Source organism: Drosophila bipectinata, chromosome 3L (genome assembly GCF_030179905.1).
Source record: "Drosophila bipectinata strain 14024-0381.07 chromosome 3L, DbipHiC1v2, whole genome shotgun sequence".
Lineage (NCBI taxonomy): Eukaryota > Metazoa > Arthropoda > Insecta > Diptera > Drosophilidae > Drosophila > Drosophila bipectinata.
This window is the reverse complement of record NC_091738.1, coordinates 7,131,170-7,143,333: the sequence shown is the minus strand read 5'-3', so window position 1 is coordinate 7,143,333 and position 12,164 is coordinate 7,131,170. Positions and strand designations below refer to the sequence as shown.

Below are 12,164 nucleotides of genomic sequence, written 5' to 3'. Positions count from 1 at the left end.
TTTATAATGTTATGTATAAAATAAGCTTTTAAACGGTATACCGTCCATTTTGGCGCATCCTCTGTGAAGGACTAATTAAACCTAAAAGAGGCCATATAGTATTTTTTAACTAGTTCAGTGAACTTTTTTGTGGACTGGTTCCGGTTCACTAGTTGGCGCTACTCTTATCAATCAAATTATATGCGGAACTGTAATTCGATTTTCTCAAAATCAGTGGGAGCGATTTGTATGATTTTTGCTACATATATACTTGAAAAGGTCCTACATCGATTCCACTACCGTGCATATGGGCGCATCCTCTTAGAGCTTTACAATTTTAAAAACAAAACTTTTGGGGAAATTTTTGTATGGGCTGTTAGCCGGGTTGGTCTTTTATTCAATTCCAGTGTTCCAGTTCCACCGTTCCGCTTCGACGCTAACTGAGCGACGCTAATTTGACGGACATATTCTTTAATAGAAAGATTTTAAAAATAATAATGTTTGCTCTATAAAATACATTTTTGAGCCATAAAGAAATTAAAACATCCTAAATTTAAATTGAAAATGAATTTATTTTCATAATTATGTTTTTTTCTGAGTTCTAATAGCCATTGCATTCCCAATATTGTCCATCTCTGACATGAAGTTCCATCTCAAAAACAACAAATAACAAATTGGAGGCAAAAATAAGAATTTCTCTTAAATATTTTCTGGACCCTATCCCTAAGCCCATCGCCATTCTCATTTAAAGGTAGAACATCTTATTCTCCGACGCAGAGCCTAAAGTATCCCGCCGCTGAAGCGTATCCTTCATACTGCCCAAGCCACATGCATTTCAGCTACCATCCTAGCGCCAGCAACACCAATAACGTGGTAGACCTCAATCCAGACAATGAATTTGATGGGACGCCAACGCCGCGAAAACTGATAATCGGTTCTTTCTCCATGTTCGTAATATTCTCGTATCTGCAGCTACTATACATCCTGGTGTCCATCTACTTAGCGTTGCACGCTCATCATTAAACCTCCATGGGATTTTCCTGCCCAGAACAATGTACCACTTTATATCAGAACAGATGCCGGAGCTTCGGCTATCGCCGGATGCTCTAGTGACCAGCCATGTGACACAGTACCTGAAGAGCTTCCAGCTGGAAGCGGTTAAATTTCTACATGAACACCTCAGTAAGCGAGAATTCTGTATTCTGAATGATGAAAGTGGCCTGGGAAAACAGGCTACCGTGGCGGCGCTGCTTAGTGCCCTAGCTCCAGAGAAGAAAGTCTTGCTAGTGCTTCAGAACGATGACCACCTTCTGGCCGGCTGGCAATTTCATCTGGACACACTAACCGATCTGGCTGTACACACAATCCAGGATGTGCAAGGTAGAGTTGCCCTTTAACCGTATATCCTTTCTAGACATTAATGATGTCCTTGTTTCAGACACCACAGACACACCGCACAGCGTATATCTTGCCAAGTGGAGCCAACTGCGTAGCATTGGAGATCTTAGCCGACTGAAGTTCGACTACATTTTTGTGGACAATCGCGGTCACTCATTAAACAACAGCTTCTGCACCTCCATGCTTTTAAAGCATTATGAGGGTCGTGTAAACATGGTTATCTCAAGTGTTGACATTACGGTAAGGCAATCGATGCGGACTCATAATGGGTTTAATTCACTTGGTTCATTCCCTGCAGTCGGATGTCAAGTTGCTGTTCAATATTTTGCGCTTGGGCGGACGTCTGGAGCATCAGTATCGGAACTTCCAGAGCTTCAACCGAAAGTTCCATCTTCCCGACCCGAAAGAAGTGTTTAAAAAGTGCGTTGATCTCGAGGAGTACTACAAGCAGCGGGGATTCCTCAGCGACTACATAAAGTAGGTGGCCTATTAACCCTATCATATCTTATCTTTTAATGGAGGACAAAATAGATAACTTGTTTTTTTTATATTTAGGGATTTTCGTCTTCGCCGTTTTCGTCACCAGTTCGATACGACCCTGCCTCTCGTCACAGTGGAACAATACAAGACCAATTTGAACCTTTGGCTGGCTTCGAAGAATAGCCAGAGCACACTGAGCGGCTCCTCAGATGTTTGCTCCACGCTCGCATCTTTAGAAAACAATATCCCTCAGCCAAACGAAGAATCAGATAAGGTATCCGAGCATAGTGATGAAATTGTGGCTATGTCGCCACTTAGATTCGAAACATCCGACTCTGAGGTTGAACCGATAGTTTTGGAGCCTTCCCCCGAGGCCCAACAAGTCTTGGTGGTCTCCAGCGACGATTGTGAAATTGTTATTTCCACAAAGGTCACTCCAACCGCGAATATATCTCCCAGATTAACACCTAAGCGGAAGAAGAAAATGCCACAAAAGAGAAAAATGCAGATCGCGGACTCGTCGTCATCGGAGGACGAGAAGGATGACAATGAAGACAAGGTGGACGACAGTCCAAAGCCATTGACACCTCCAAAAAAATTAGCCACACCGAAAAAATCAATGAAGCTAAACATCCGACTCAAGAGGATGGAAGTAAAAGTGACTCCTCCCAATAAAGAAACGGCTACCGCATTCGCAACCCCGAAGACAGAACCATCGGTTACAAGGGCGAAGCCGAAAAGCAGCAAGCATAGCTATACTAGTCCAGTTGATCGTCCTGCCACACGTGGCATGCAACGTTTGACCAGATCAGCCGAATCCAAGCTCAACAGCAAGTACGTGAAACACCACAGGCTGGAGGATACTAAGAGAAACACTCCAAGGCGGATCAAGGTCGAGGCAACCCAAACACCCAAGACAAGCAAGACCAGAGTGAAGAAGGAGATCAAGGAAAAGCCAACTAAGGAGCCAGCTACGGAAGATGTAGAAAAACCAGACGCCCCACCGGCTATTGAAACTCCGAAAAGGAAAAGGGGGCGCCCCAAAGCCCCAACCACCAAACCAGAAATCAAACATGTAACACCTACTCCTCAAATCCTAAGCGGCAGTTCACTGTCTTCCGAATTCATGCAATGTGCTCAGCGCTTTCCTGACAATCTGGACATGTTAGAAGTTCCCACCTTTCGAGTACCCTTAACCCCTCAACAGACTCCGATGATTTTGAGACTTCCTTCGGCTAACCTATTGAGTGATTCGGAAGTAATTGATGTTCCGCTAGGAAATCAACCAGGAGAGACTGTGGTCATATCCAGCTCTCTGGATGAAAGTTCGCAAAACTGTCCTTCGGAGAGCCGCCGCACAAAGGCATTAAAGCGCAAAAGAAAACCGGAGCCATCGCCACCGACGTCTAGTTTTTCTGTAGGTCTGCCGCCTCCGAAGAGGAAATCCAACAAGTCTCCGGATATATTCAGCATTACATCGGATATGTCGCAGATTCCCTTGGCTCAACCACCTCCCGCATCAACCCCCTTTGAAGGATTCAAGATCTTTGGCTCTGAAGTGAAACAATTTCAACAGCAACACGCTAAAACAAGTGCAGCTCCTCCGAAGAAGAAAAGAGACCGATCCTGCCTAGATATCCTTGAGAAAATGTTTGAGCCACGCCAGCAAACGCAGCTGGAACAATCGACGCCCAAAGTCTTGCCCACACTGCCACAGACACAGAAGCAGAGCAATGGACCCACTGTAACCCAGAGAAGGCAAACATTGCTCGAGGAGGACTTCTTCGAGATCACCAACAATGGAGAGTTTGGCAGTCGCATGCGATTGAACTCTTCCGGCGATGTTTCGCCCGTTCAGACAGAGCAGCAGAGTGTCAAGCCAATCCAGGCAAATAAAATTACAAAATACCTGATCGGTTCAGGTATTGCCCAGGAAAGAACCCAACCAAATCGCAGTACTACCTCCGCATCGCAAGCTGTACGCAAGTCACCCAAATCCCCAAAACAAGGAGGAAAAATCTCGCAGGCCACCAAGCTAACTCGCTGGTTTGGCACTGTCTTCGGTGGGACTTCACAGACCAGTTCTGTGGAATCAGTTAGCGCTCCCAGTACTCCGGTAGCTCCATCCACAAGCGAAGCAGCTTGCCGAGCGCGATCGTCAAGAAGTGGGGGACCATCGGGGCCCACTAGAAGAAAGCGATTGGATCTTTTTAAATGACATGGAATGTTTTAAAAGGACGCTTTTAAAGATGTCCTCATATATATGATAAGTTATTAATGAACTGAAGCCTAATTTTTATGATCCGGATATTATATATTGATTGATTTATTATTGTCGGATCGTAAAATTAGGAAACTCATTTAATCAAAAGCCAAGCAAAAGTTAACAGCAACTTGGAAAAAAAAAGACTTCTTTTCAGTAGGTTGTAACATAAACGTGGTAGAATGTTAACTAAAAATCGTAAAGCCAAACAGCTATTAACTAGCCAATTTAGTTAAATTTCATTTATTTGTGCACGCTTTAAAGATTACACCATGCAATATTGATGACAGCAATTTGAAACCTTAATTTTCTTTGAATTTTAATTAAACTTAAAATAAATTTATTCGACAGATGACATGTCGATTTTAATAAATTTCTATTTTGTTTATCCCAATGATAATAATTGAGTTTATAGCTTTTTTCGAGTGATTTTGAAACTTTGAAAATGTATTATATTATTTTACCGAATATTCGAATGGTTAAAGACAAAATATATCAATTTTTTTTATTCGATTATCGTAAAGATTTTTTCTGAAACAAAGTTGAATTCTTTTTATTTATTCGAATTGAAGATAACATCTAATTCTCCCTAACTATGTACTCTGCTTACTAAATATGTGGGTAAGATTATACATCACTGCCTGGCGCTGGAATTCCAGTTCTCTTCGGCACATGCTGGCCAAAAGCGGTGGACACTGGTACTGGATTTTCTCCTGGGCAAAGGTGTTCCCATTGGAATTCCTAAAGGAGAATTCGCTGATAGATCGTACTAGAAATTCAGAAGATTTAGTTGCGGAGAAGATTTCTTTCATAGAAATAAAAAACCTACAGCAGTAGAATCCACTGAAGAAGCATGTTTCATGGGTGGAATGAATGCCATATCCCACCGGAGTAACTCCTGGCAACGTCTTGGTGACCACGTACTTAGCAATGGCCGTGTTCAGCCAATGTGGCCAATGGGAGAGCTTTTCCGTGTACTGCACTGTATACCGCCAGTCGTGGGCGTGTCCATGATCCGCCAGTATCTTAAAATCAATGCTAAAATATAGATAAAATATGTGATACAATTTTTTAAATTTCCGAATATTTTTAAGAACTCACATTGTGGGATTTAGAAGGCGCATCTTGTTAAAATCGGCCACATACTCCCAGACCTTTTCCGGTTGCGCCCGCTCGATAATACCCTCGATCTGGTACTTGTGATAGCCGCTGGAGAATACAAAAACATAGAGCAGCAGGGCGACGCTGAGGATTACGGAGGCCCGCTTTATATTCCACCGTTGAGCACTACGCATGACTTCTGTACTGAATGGATTTCCGAGCTCGACTGACTATCGTTTGCTTATGGTACATTTACAGATGTAGGGTTATTCGAATTTCAAATAAACATGTGCCGGAGAATTCACCAGTATGTGCGGAAAAACAGCCTCTCAAGGGGGTAATCTGGTCTAGACTTAAGAAGGAATAGGTATCCAGTATGGATGTATAGAGGCAGTTCACCTCCAAAAATAAATAGAAATTTTAAATTTTAGACATATTATTACAAAATTTAAATACTTCTTGTTTTTCTTTTTAAACTAGAGTACTCCCTTAAAGAAGAAAGAGCGAAGACAGGCTACATACATAGCTAAACAAAAAGAGAAAAGATAAACAAAGGGGTCTTTCTAAGCAGTGACGTAGAGGCTCAGAGGGGATCTAAAAAAAGATACAATTTTTTACGACTGGGAAAATTTCATTTTGATTCCACACTTTTTGAAAGGGATTTATGGATCCGCAATAAATCTATCCACTAATCGTTTAAAGTATCCCTCTTAGAAATCGGATGATTATTTGTGAAGATATAGCCTTCGCAGTGGCTCATATTGGGCTCCCTTGCGTTTTCCACATTTTTGAAGGGGATGGCCCAGAAAAAATGACAAAAAATTTCAAAAATATTTTGCATCTAGTTTTTGATGCAGATTTATGGAGAATCTATCCACAAATCGTTTAAAGTATCCCGCTTAGAAATCGGATGATTATTGGCGAAGATATAGCATTCGCAGTGTCTCATATTGGGCTCCCATGCGTTTTCCACATTTTTGAAGGGGATGGCCCAGAAAAAATGACAAAAAATTTCAAAAATATTTTCCATCTAGATTTTGATGCAGATTTGCGGAGAATAGATCCACAAATCGTTTAAAATATCCCGCTTAGGAATCGGATGAATATTGGCGAAGATATAGCTTTTGCAGTGGCTCATATTGGGATCCCATGCGTTTTCCACATTTTTGAAGGGGATAACCCAGAAAAAATGACAAAAAATTTCAAAAATATTTTGCATCTAGTTTTTGATGCAGATTTATGGAGAATCTATCCACAAATCGTTTAAAATATCCCGCTTAGGGATCGGATGATTATTTGTGAAGATATAGCCTTCGCAGTGGCTCATATTGGGATCCCATGCGTTTTCCACATTTTTGAAGGGGATGGCCCAGAAAAATTGAAAAAAAATTTCAAAAATATTCTGCATCTAAATTTTGATGCAGATTTGCGGAGAATAGATCCACAAATCGTTTAAAGTATCCCTCTTAGGGATCGGATGATTATTGGCGAAGATATAGCCTTCGCAGTGGCTCATATTGGGCTCCCTTGCGTTTTCCACATTTTTGAAGGGGATGGCCCAGAAAAAAGGAAAAAAAATTTCAAAAATATTTTGCATCTAGATTTTGATGCAGATTTACGGAGAATCTATCCACAAATCATTTAGGGTATCCCGCTTAGGGATCGGATGATTATTGGCGAAGATATAGCCTTCGCAGTGGCTCATATTGGGATCCCATGCGTTTTCCACATTTTTGAAGGGGATGGCCCAGAAAAAATGACAAAAAATTTCAAAAATATTTTGCATCTAGATTTTGATGCAGATTTACGGAGAATTTATCCACAAATCGTTTAAAGTATCCCTCTTAGGGATCGGATGATTATTGGCGAAGATATAGCCTTCGCAGTGGCTCATATTGGGATCCCATGCGTTTTCCACATTTTTGAAGGGGATGGCCCAGAAAAAATGACACAAATTTTCAAAAATATTTTGCATCAAGATTTTGATGCAGATTTACGGAGAATTTATCCACAAATCGTTTAAAGTATCCCTCTTAGGGATCGGATGATTATTTGTGAAGATATAGCCTTCGCAGTGGCTCATATTGGGCTCCCTTGTGTTTTCCACATTTTTGAAGGGGATGGCCCAGAAAAAAGGAAAAAAAATTTCAAAAATATTTTGCATCTAGATTTTGATGCAGATTTACGGAGAATCTATCCACAAATCATTTAGGGTATCCCGCTTAGGGATCGGATGATTATTGGCGAAGATATAGCCTTCGCAGTGGCTCATATTGGGATCCCATGCGTTTTCCACATTTTTGAAGGGGATGGCCCAGAAAAAATGACACAAATTTTCAAAAATATTTTGCATCAAGATTTTGATGCAGATTTACGGAGAATTTATCCACAAATCGTTTAAAGTATCCCTCTTAGGGATCGGATGATTATTTGTGAAGATATAGCCTTCGCAGTGGCTCATATTGGGCTCCCTTGTGTTTTCCACATTTTTGAAGGGGATGACCCAGAAAAAATGACAAAAAATTTCAAAAATATTTTGCATCTAGTTTTTGATGCAGATTTATGGAGAATCTATCCACAAATCGTTTAAAATATCCCGCTTAGGGATCGGATGATTATTTGTGAAGATATAGCCTTCGCATTGGCTCATATTGGGCTTCCATACGTTTTCGACATTTTTGAAGGGGATGCCCTCTTCTTGAAGAAGATATCCTTTTGAAGGGGTCTATAAAAATCGAAAGCTGCTTTTAAAATTAAAATTTATAAAATCTATAATGATGAAAATAAATTAATAAATATTGCAAACTTAAAACTTGCGATGCAGCATAAAATTTGTATATATCTTGCCTTAGGTAAGCGATTTCCAATATATGGAGAGGCTAAAGCTCTGTGGGCTCCACACCGTTCCCCTCCATTTTTGGGAATTATTAGAAAAGTTTGCGTTATTTTTCACAAAAAAGCTTTGGCGAAAAGCTGCGTTAGAAGCTTAGCCAGATGATCACCAAGTTGACTTTTTATTTTATAAACAACACTCGCCGGGTGCGGTCGGAATCGGAGTGCGGTATTTTAGAACGGCGTGCGTCGAGCATATGTAATTGCTTATCAGAGGGAGCTGTCCGAAATCGGTATGTTTTCATCGCTCGAGTGATACTTGATTCCCTGCCGTTACCCATCCAAACCCCCCTCGAACCGCCGGTTTACGTAAGTCCATTCAATTGTATTCGCTTGGAACACATTTTAGCCGAGAGCACATCAATCAAGCAATAATAAACCTAAAATGCGGCTACTGGCGAGACACGCGATTCAGACACTGCTGCGGCAGGAGAACAGGGAGCTCTTGGGGGGCGGAGCAGGTGTCCGGCAGAAGGCCACAACCGGTTACCTGAAGCTGGCACAGGCTGCGGCACTGGAGCCACTGGAGAAACCGATCCAACAGGTGGATCAGCAAAAAGTAAGCGGATATTTGGAGCACCCCTTTCCCCAAATTAGATTCGATTTCTATAGCCTGGATTTTTTGTAGAATTCCCCGTTGACGGACACCTTTGGCAGGCACCACACCTACCTGAGGATTTCCCTCACCGAACGCTGTAATCTGAGATGTAAGTTTCTTTTCTTTAATAGTTTTGGCCATTTTTTCATCCTTATCAGTGGTACCCCTGTTATTACCACAAACATGTTTGATAAAGCCCGCCCTGAAGTGGATTCCTACCTTGATTGACTTTTGTTGCGAAATTCGTGTCCGACACATGTACAATGGTGGTTAGGAAAATAGGTTTTCAGTTACTATATTTGACCTTTAATTTACTAAAATTAGTATAAATGTTCTAATTTAATATAGGGGTTGAATTGTAATCAATTATTTAGTAAACACCTCGTTTATTATCAATTTTAAATCAACATTTGCTGGATTAAGTTGTTTATGCCAATATTTTCTTAATATATTCTAGAATGTTCCATTCAAAAATTTCAAAAGTGATAAAAGACCTTAAGAGAACAACTCCATAATAAGTCATCTTAGTTAAGTTCTTTGAACTTTAATAAAAAAAATAACAATCATAAATTTTGAAATAATTGATAACATATTTAGGGTGAACTTTATTATACAGACTTTAATCGGAAGATTCCATTTCAGGTGATTACTGCATGCCCGCTGAGGGAGTTCCCCTGCAACCCAAGGCAAATCTCCTGACCACCGAGGAAGTCCTTCGCCTGGCTCGGATTTTCGTGGAACAAGGAGTACGCAAGATTCGTCTGACCGGAGGCGAACCCACTGTCCGGCGTGACATAGTGGAGATAGTGGCACAAATGAAGGCTCTGCCCCACCTGGAACATGTTGGCATCACCACCAATGGCCTGGTTCTAACCCGGCTGCTGTTACCGCTTCAAAGAGCAGGATTGGACTCCTTGAACATCAGCCTGGACACCCTGAAGAAGGATCGCTTCGAGAAGATCACCCGCCGAAAAGGATGGGAGCGAGTTATAGCTGGCATCGATTTGGCGGTTCAGTTGGGCTACACGCCCAAAGTAAACTGCGTCCTAATGCGGGATTTCAATGAGGACGAGATCTGCGATTTTGTAGAGTTCACCAAGGATCGTCCGGTGGATGTGCGGTTCATAGAGTACATGCCCTTCTCCGGAAACAAGTGGCACACGGAGAGACTGATTTCCTACAAGGACACGGTCAACGCAATCCGTAAAAGATGGCCAGAATTTGCAGCTCTGCCCAATGGACCCAATGATACCTCCAAAGCCTATGCCGTACCTGGCTTCAAGGGTCAAGTGGGCTTCATAACCTCCATGACGGAACACTTTTGTGGAACCTGCAACAGATTACGGCTCACAGCCGATGGAAACATCAAGGTTTGCCTGTTCGGGAATAAGGAGTTTTCCTTGAGGGACGCCATGCGAAGGAAGGACGTCACAGAGGACCAGCTGGTGGATTTCATTGCGGCGGCAGTTCAACGCAAAAAGAAGCAGCACGCAGGTGAGTGGAAAGATCCCAAAGTTGTCTACCCAGAAAGTTCTCAGAACATGGTCCTCCTTCGCAGGCATGCTCAACCTGTCGCAGATGGAGAACCGGCCCATGATCCTCATTGGCGGCTAGTAGACACACCACACTCTCCATCCTCTCTCCCATTGCAGGTGCAGTTCCGTATCATCCTCATCTATTACTTCATCAAATGACTCATCCTGCTGCCAGGCTGCAAGTCCGCAATGCCAGTCATCTGACGCACGTCAATTCCCACGGCAAGGCCCAAATGGTGGATGTGGGCGGAAAGGCGTCCACCACCAGATTAGCTCAAGCGGAGGCCACTGTCCGAGTGGGCGAGCATTTAACCCAGTTAATAGCCGCTAATGAACTGGCCAAAGGAGATGTCCTTACGGTAGCCCAGCTGGCAGGCATCATGGGAGCCAAACGCACCTCAGAACTCATACCCTTGTGCCACAACATCAGCTTATCCTCCGTAAAGGTATTGGCCGTCCTACAGAAGAGCACTCAATCCGTTCATCTAAAAGCAACCGTACGCTGCTCGGGTCAAACTGGCGTGGAGATGGAGGCTCTGACAGCTGTCTCCATTGCTGCACTGACGGTCTACGATATGTGCAAGGCCGTGTCCCACGACATCTGCATTACCAACATCCGACTACTAAGCAAATCCGGCGGAAAAAGGGACTTTAATCGTGAGGAGGCCAAGCCAGAAGACTTCGAATGAAGTTGGAAAACTAATTCAACTTCTTAGTGTAATGTTGCTTCTAAGAAACACTTGAATGGCTATTGTAAGCAGGGATTTAAGAGTATTTCTATTTTCTTAAAAAATAAATAAATATCGTATAGTTTTCCAAACAAAACAACCTTGAAGAAAGTGAACCAAATAACAAGTCTAGCGTTTCCGTTTACAGAAGTTCAAGTTAGCGGTTCTCTTTAATTTCGTAGCCAGAGTGGGTTATGTTAAATGAGGGAAGTGGAGATGGGATTGGATGTGTTGGTGCCATTTTTTTGTTGGGTGTGTCGTGAGCTGAGCCTTACAGCTAGTATTACATACAACATCAGAACTGTTCCGTTATCGCGGATTATTGTTCGCGAATCCTGGCATAGTTCCCTCTCCTCTTCACAAAGACACAATAAATACGGTGCACTTATCGGCGTGTGGGGGCGGAGGAGAAGTGCCTATTCCTAGTTGGAGACCAGGACGTTGCGGTTCTCCGCCTTCTCCGCAGCATCCGAACCCTTTGATCCCTCAGTTCCGAGGTGTTCGCCCCGAATCTTGATGTGATTATCCTCCTTGAACTTGTTCAATTCGCTTCCTTTTTTGCTCAGGTCCTCGGTGACCATGGTAATGGTCTTGGCGATAAAGTCCTTGTTCTCCACCAGCTGCGGTAGAACCTCCTTAACAGTCCGTTCGCAGAGGACACCGCCAATCAGACGGAAGCACTTACGCTCCGGATCCGCCGACTCCAGAGTTTCTATCACAGTTCTGCGGGAATACAAAATATTTTACTATGATATTTCAACATGTTTTAGGGAACTATTTCATTTGCTTTAGTTGAACCACTCCCAATGACCATTTTTCGACCATTGGTGACTCACTTGTGCTCCCGTAAATCCATTTCCAGGGTGTTTAGACTGTTGGCCAAGTTGCGCTGCTCATTTCGCAGCTGTTGGAACTGGGCCACAATGGCCTCCTGGCTCAAGGCCGGCTTCGCCGATTCGGTGCTCATTGCGCTGCACGTTCCCCAAAAGGACCGATTCCTAAGCTAGGCTGGCTAATTCGCTCCAAATTCACGAAAATCGGGATTTTTCTTTCAAAATAAGTCGGCGAACACGAGGGTAAGGGCAGTGTGACCGCTCGAGGAAAAGATGAAAAATACCGTCAAGGGGTTAACAAGCTTTTAAAAAATACTAAAGTATAACTTTCTTGAAAACTTATTAACGGTCTAAGTT

The 12,164-nt window shown here is 42.7% G+C and overlaps 5 protein-coding genes across 7 annotated transcripts; 3 read left to right on the top strand and 2 right to left on the bottom strand.

The window, feature by feature from the left end:
- Positions 1-642: 642 nt before the first annotated feature.
- LOC108119146 (uncharacterized) lies at positions 643-1,002 on the top strand. The gene is made up of 2 exons (XM_017232176.3): positions 643-730; positions 782-1,002. The coding sequence occupies exon 2, from the start codon at positions 808-810 to the stop codon at positions 1,000-1,002; it is 195 nt and encodes a 64-aa protein (XP_017087665.2). The 5' UTR covers positions 643-730; positions 782-807.
- A 29-nt stretch (positions 1,003-1,031) lies between these two features.
- SuUR (Suppressor of Under-Replication) lies at positions 1,032-4,218 on the top strand. The gene is made up of 4 exons (XM_017232173.3): positions 1,032-1,359; positions 1,418-1,617; positions 1,676-1,854; positions 1,933-4,218. Exons 1-4 carry the CDS (start codon positions 1,032-1,034, stop codon positions 4,073-4,075), a joined length of 2,850 nt encoding a protein of 949 aa, XP_017087662.2. The 3' UTR covers positions 4,076-4,218.
- Positions 4,219-4,347: 129 nt separating this feature from the next.
- On the bottom strand, positions 4,348-5,471 carry LOC108119145 (uncharacterized). The gene is made up of 3 exons (XM_017232175.3): positions 5,222-5,471; positions 4,950-5,158; positions 4,348-4,889 (listed from the first exon to the last, which is right to left on the bottom strand). Exons 1-3 carry the CDS (start codon positions 5,413-5,415, stop codon positions 4,714-4,716), a joined length of 579 nt encoding a protein of 192 aa, XP_017087664.2. The 5' UTR covers positions 5,416-5,471; the 3' UTR covers positions 4,348-4,713.
- Positions 5,472-8,252: 2,781 nt separating this feature from the next.
- Mocs1 (Molybdenum cofactor synthesis 1) lies at positions 8,253-11,048 on the top strand. 3 transcript variants are annotated; one of them, XM_070279935.1, is made up of 5 exons: positions 8,253-8,346; positions 8,463-8,672; positions 8,742-8,820; positions 9,354-10,205; positions 10,364-11,047. In XM_070279935.1, the coding sequence occupies exons 2-5, from the start codon at positions 8,499-8,501 to the stop codon at positions 10,933-10,935; spliced, it is 1,677 nt and encodes a 558-aa protein (XP_070136036.1). In that variant the 5' UTR covers positions 8,253-8,346; positions 8,463-8,498; the 3' UTR covers positions 10,936-11,047. The 3 variants fall into 3 exon arrangements, with proteins under 3 accessions (XP_070136036.1, XP_070136038.1, XP_070136037.1); XM_070279937.1 differs by having other exon boundaries at positions 10,270-10,502; XM_070279936.1 differs by having other exon boundaries at positions 8,259-8,672; positions 10,364-11,048.
- A 61-nt stretch (positions 11,049-11,109) lies between these two features.
- Pfdn2 (prefoldin 2) lies at positions 11,110-12,081 on the bottom strand. Its single transcript, XM_017232198.3, has 2 exons — positions 11,811-12,081; positions 11,110-11,697 (listed from the first exon to the last, which is right to left on the bottom strand). Exons 1-2 carry the CDS (start codon positions 11,939-11,941, stop codon positions 11,397-11,399), a joined length of 432 nt encoding a protein of 143 aa, XP_017087687.1. The 5' UTR covers positions 11,942-12,081; the 3' UTR covers positions 11,110-11,396.
- Between the last annotated feature and the right edge of the window lie 83 nt (positions 12,082-12,164).

Bases quoted from the DNA above. Each gene is read 5' to 3' on its own strand.
- Pfdn2 (XM_017232198.3), bottom strand. From the start codon at position 11,941: ATGAGCACCGAATCGGCGAAGCCGGCCTTGAGCCAGGAGGCCATTGTG. The intron at 11,698-11,810 runs GTGAGTCACCAA...GTATTCCCGCAG, and splicing joins ATGGATTTACGGGAGCACAA to AACTGTGATAGAAACTCTGG.
- LOC108119145 (XM_017232175.3), bottom strand. From the start codon at position 5,415: ATGCGTAGTGCTCAACGGTGGAATATAAAGCGGGCCTCCGTAATCCTC. The intron at 5,159-5,221 runs GTGAGTTCTTAA...TCTATATTTTAG, and splicing joins CGCCTTCTAAATCCCACAAT to CATTGATTTTAAGATACTGG. The intron at 4,890-4,949 runs GTAGGTTTTTTA...CTGAATTTCTAG, and splicing joins CTTCAGTGGATTCTACTGCT to TACGATCTATCAGCGAATTC.
- SuUR (XM_017232173.3), top strand. From the start codon at position 1,032: ATGTACCACTTTATATCAGAACAGATGCCGGAGCTTCGGCTATCGCCG. The intron at 1,360-1,417 runs GTAGAGTTGCCC...TCCTTGTTTCAG, and splicing joins CACAATCCAGGATGTGCAAG to ACACCACAGACACACCGCAC. The intron at 1,618-1,675 runs GTAAGGCAATCG...CATTCCCTGCAG, and splicing joins TCTCAAGTGTTGACATTACG to TCGGATGTCAAGTTGCTGTT.
- LOC108119146 (XM_017232176.3), top strand. From the start codon at position 808: ATGCATTTCAGCTACCATCCTAGCGCCAGCAACACCAATAACGTGGTA.
- Mocs1 (XM_070279936.1), top strand. From the start codon at position 8,499: ATGCGGCTACTGGCGAGACACGCGATTCAGACACTGCTGCGGCAGGAG. The intron at 8,821-9,353 runs GTAAGTTTCTTT...ATTCCATTTCAG, and splicing joins CGAACGCTGTAATCTGAGAT to GTGATTACTGCATGCCCGCT. The intron at 10,206-10,363 runs GTGAGTGGAAAG...CTCCCATTGCAG, and splicing joins CAAAAAGAAGCAGCACGCAG to GTGCAGTTCCGTATCATCCT.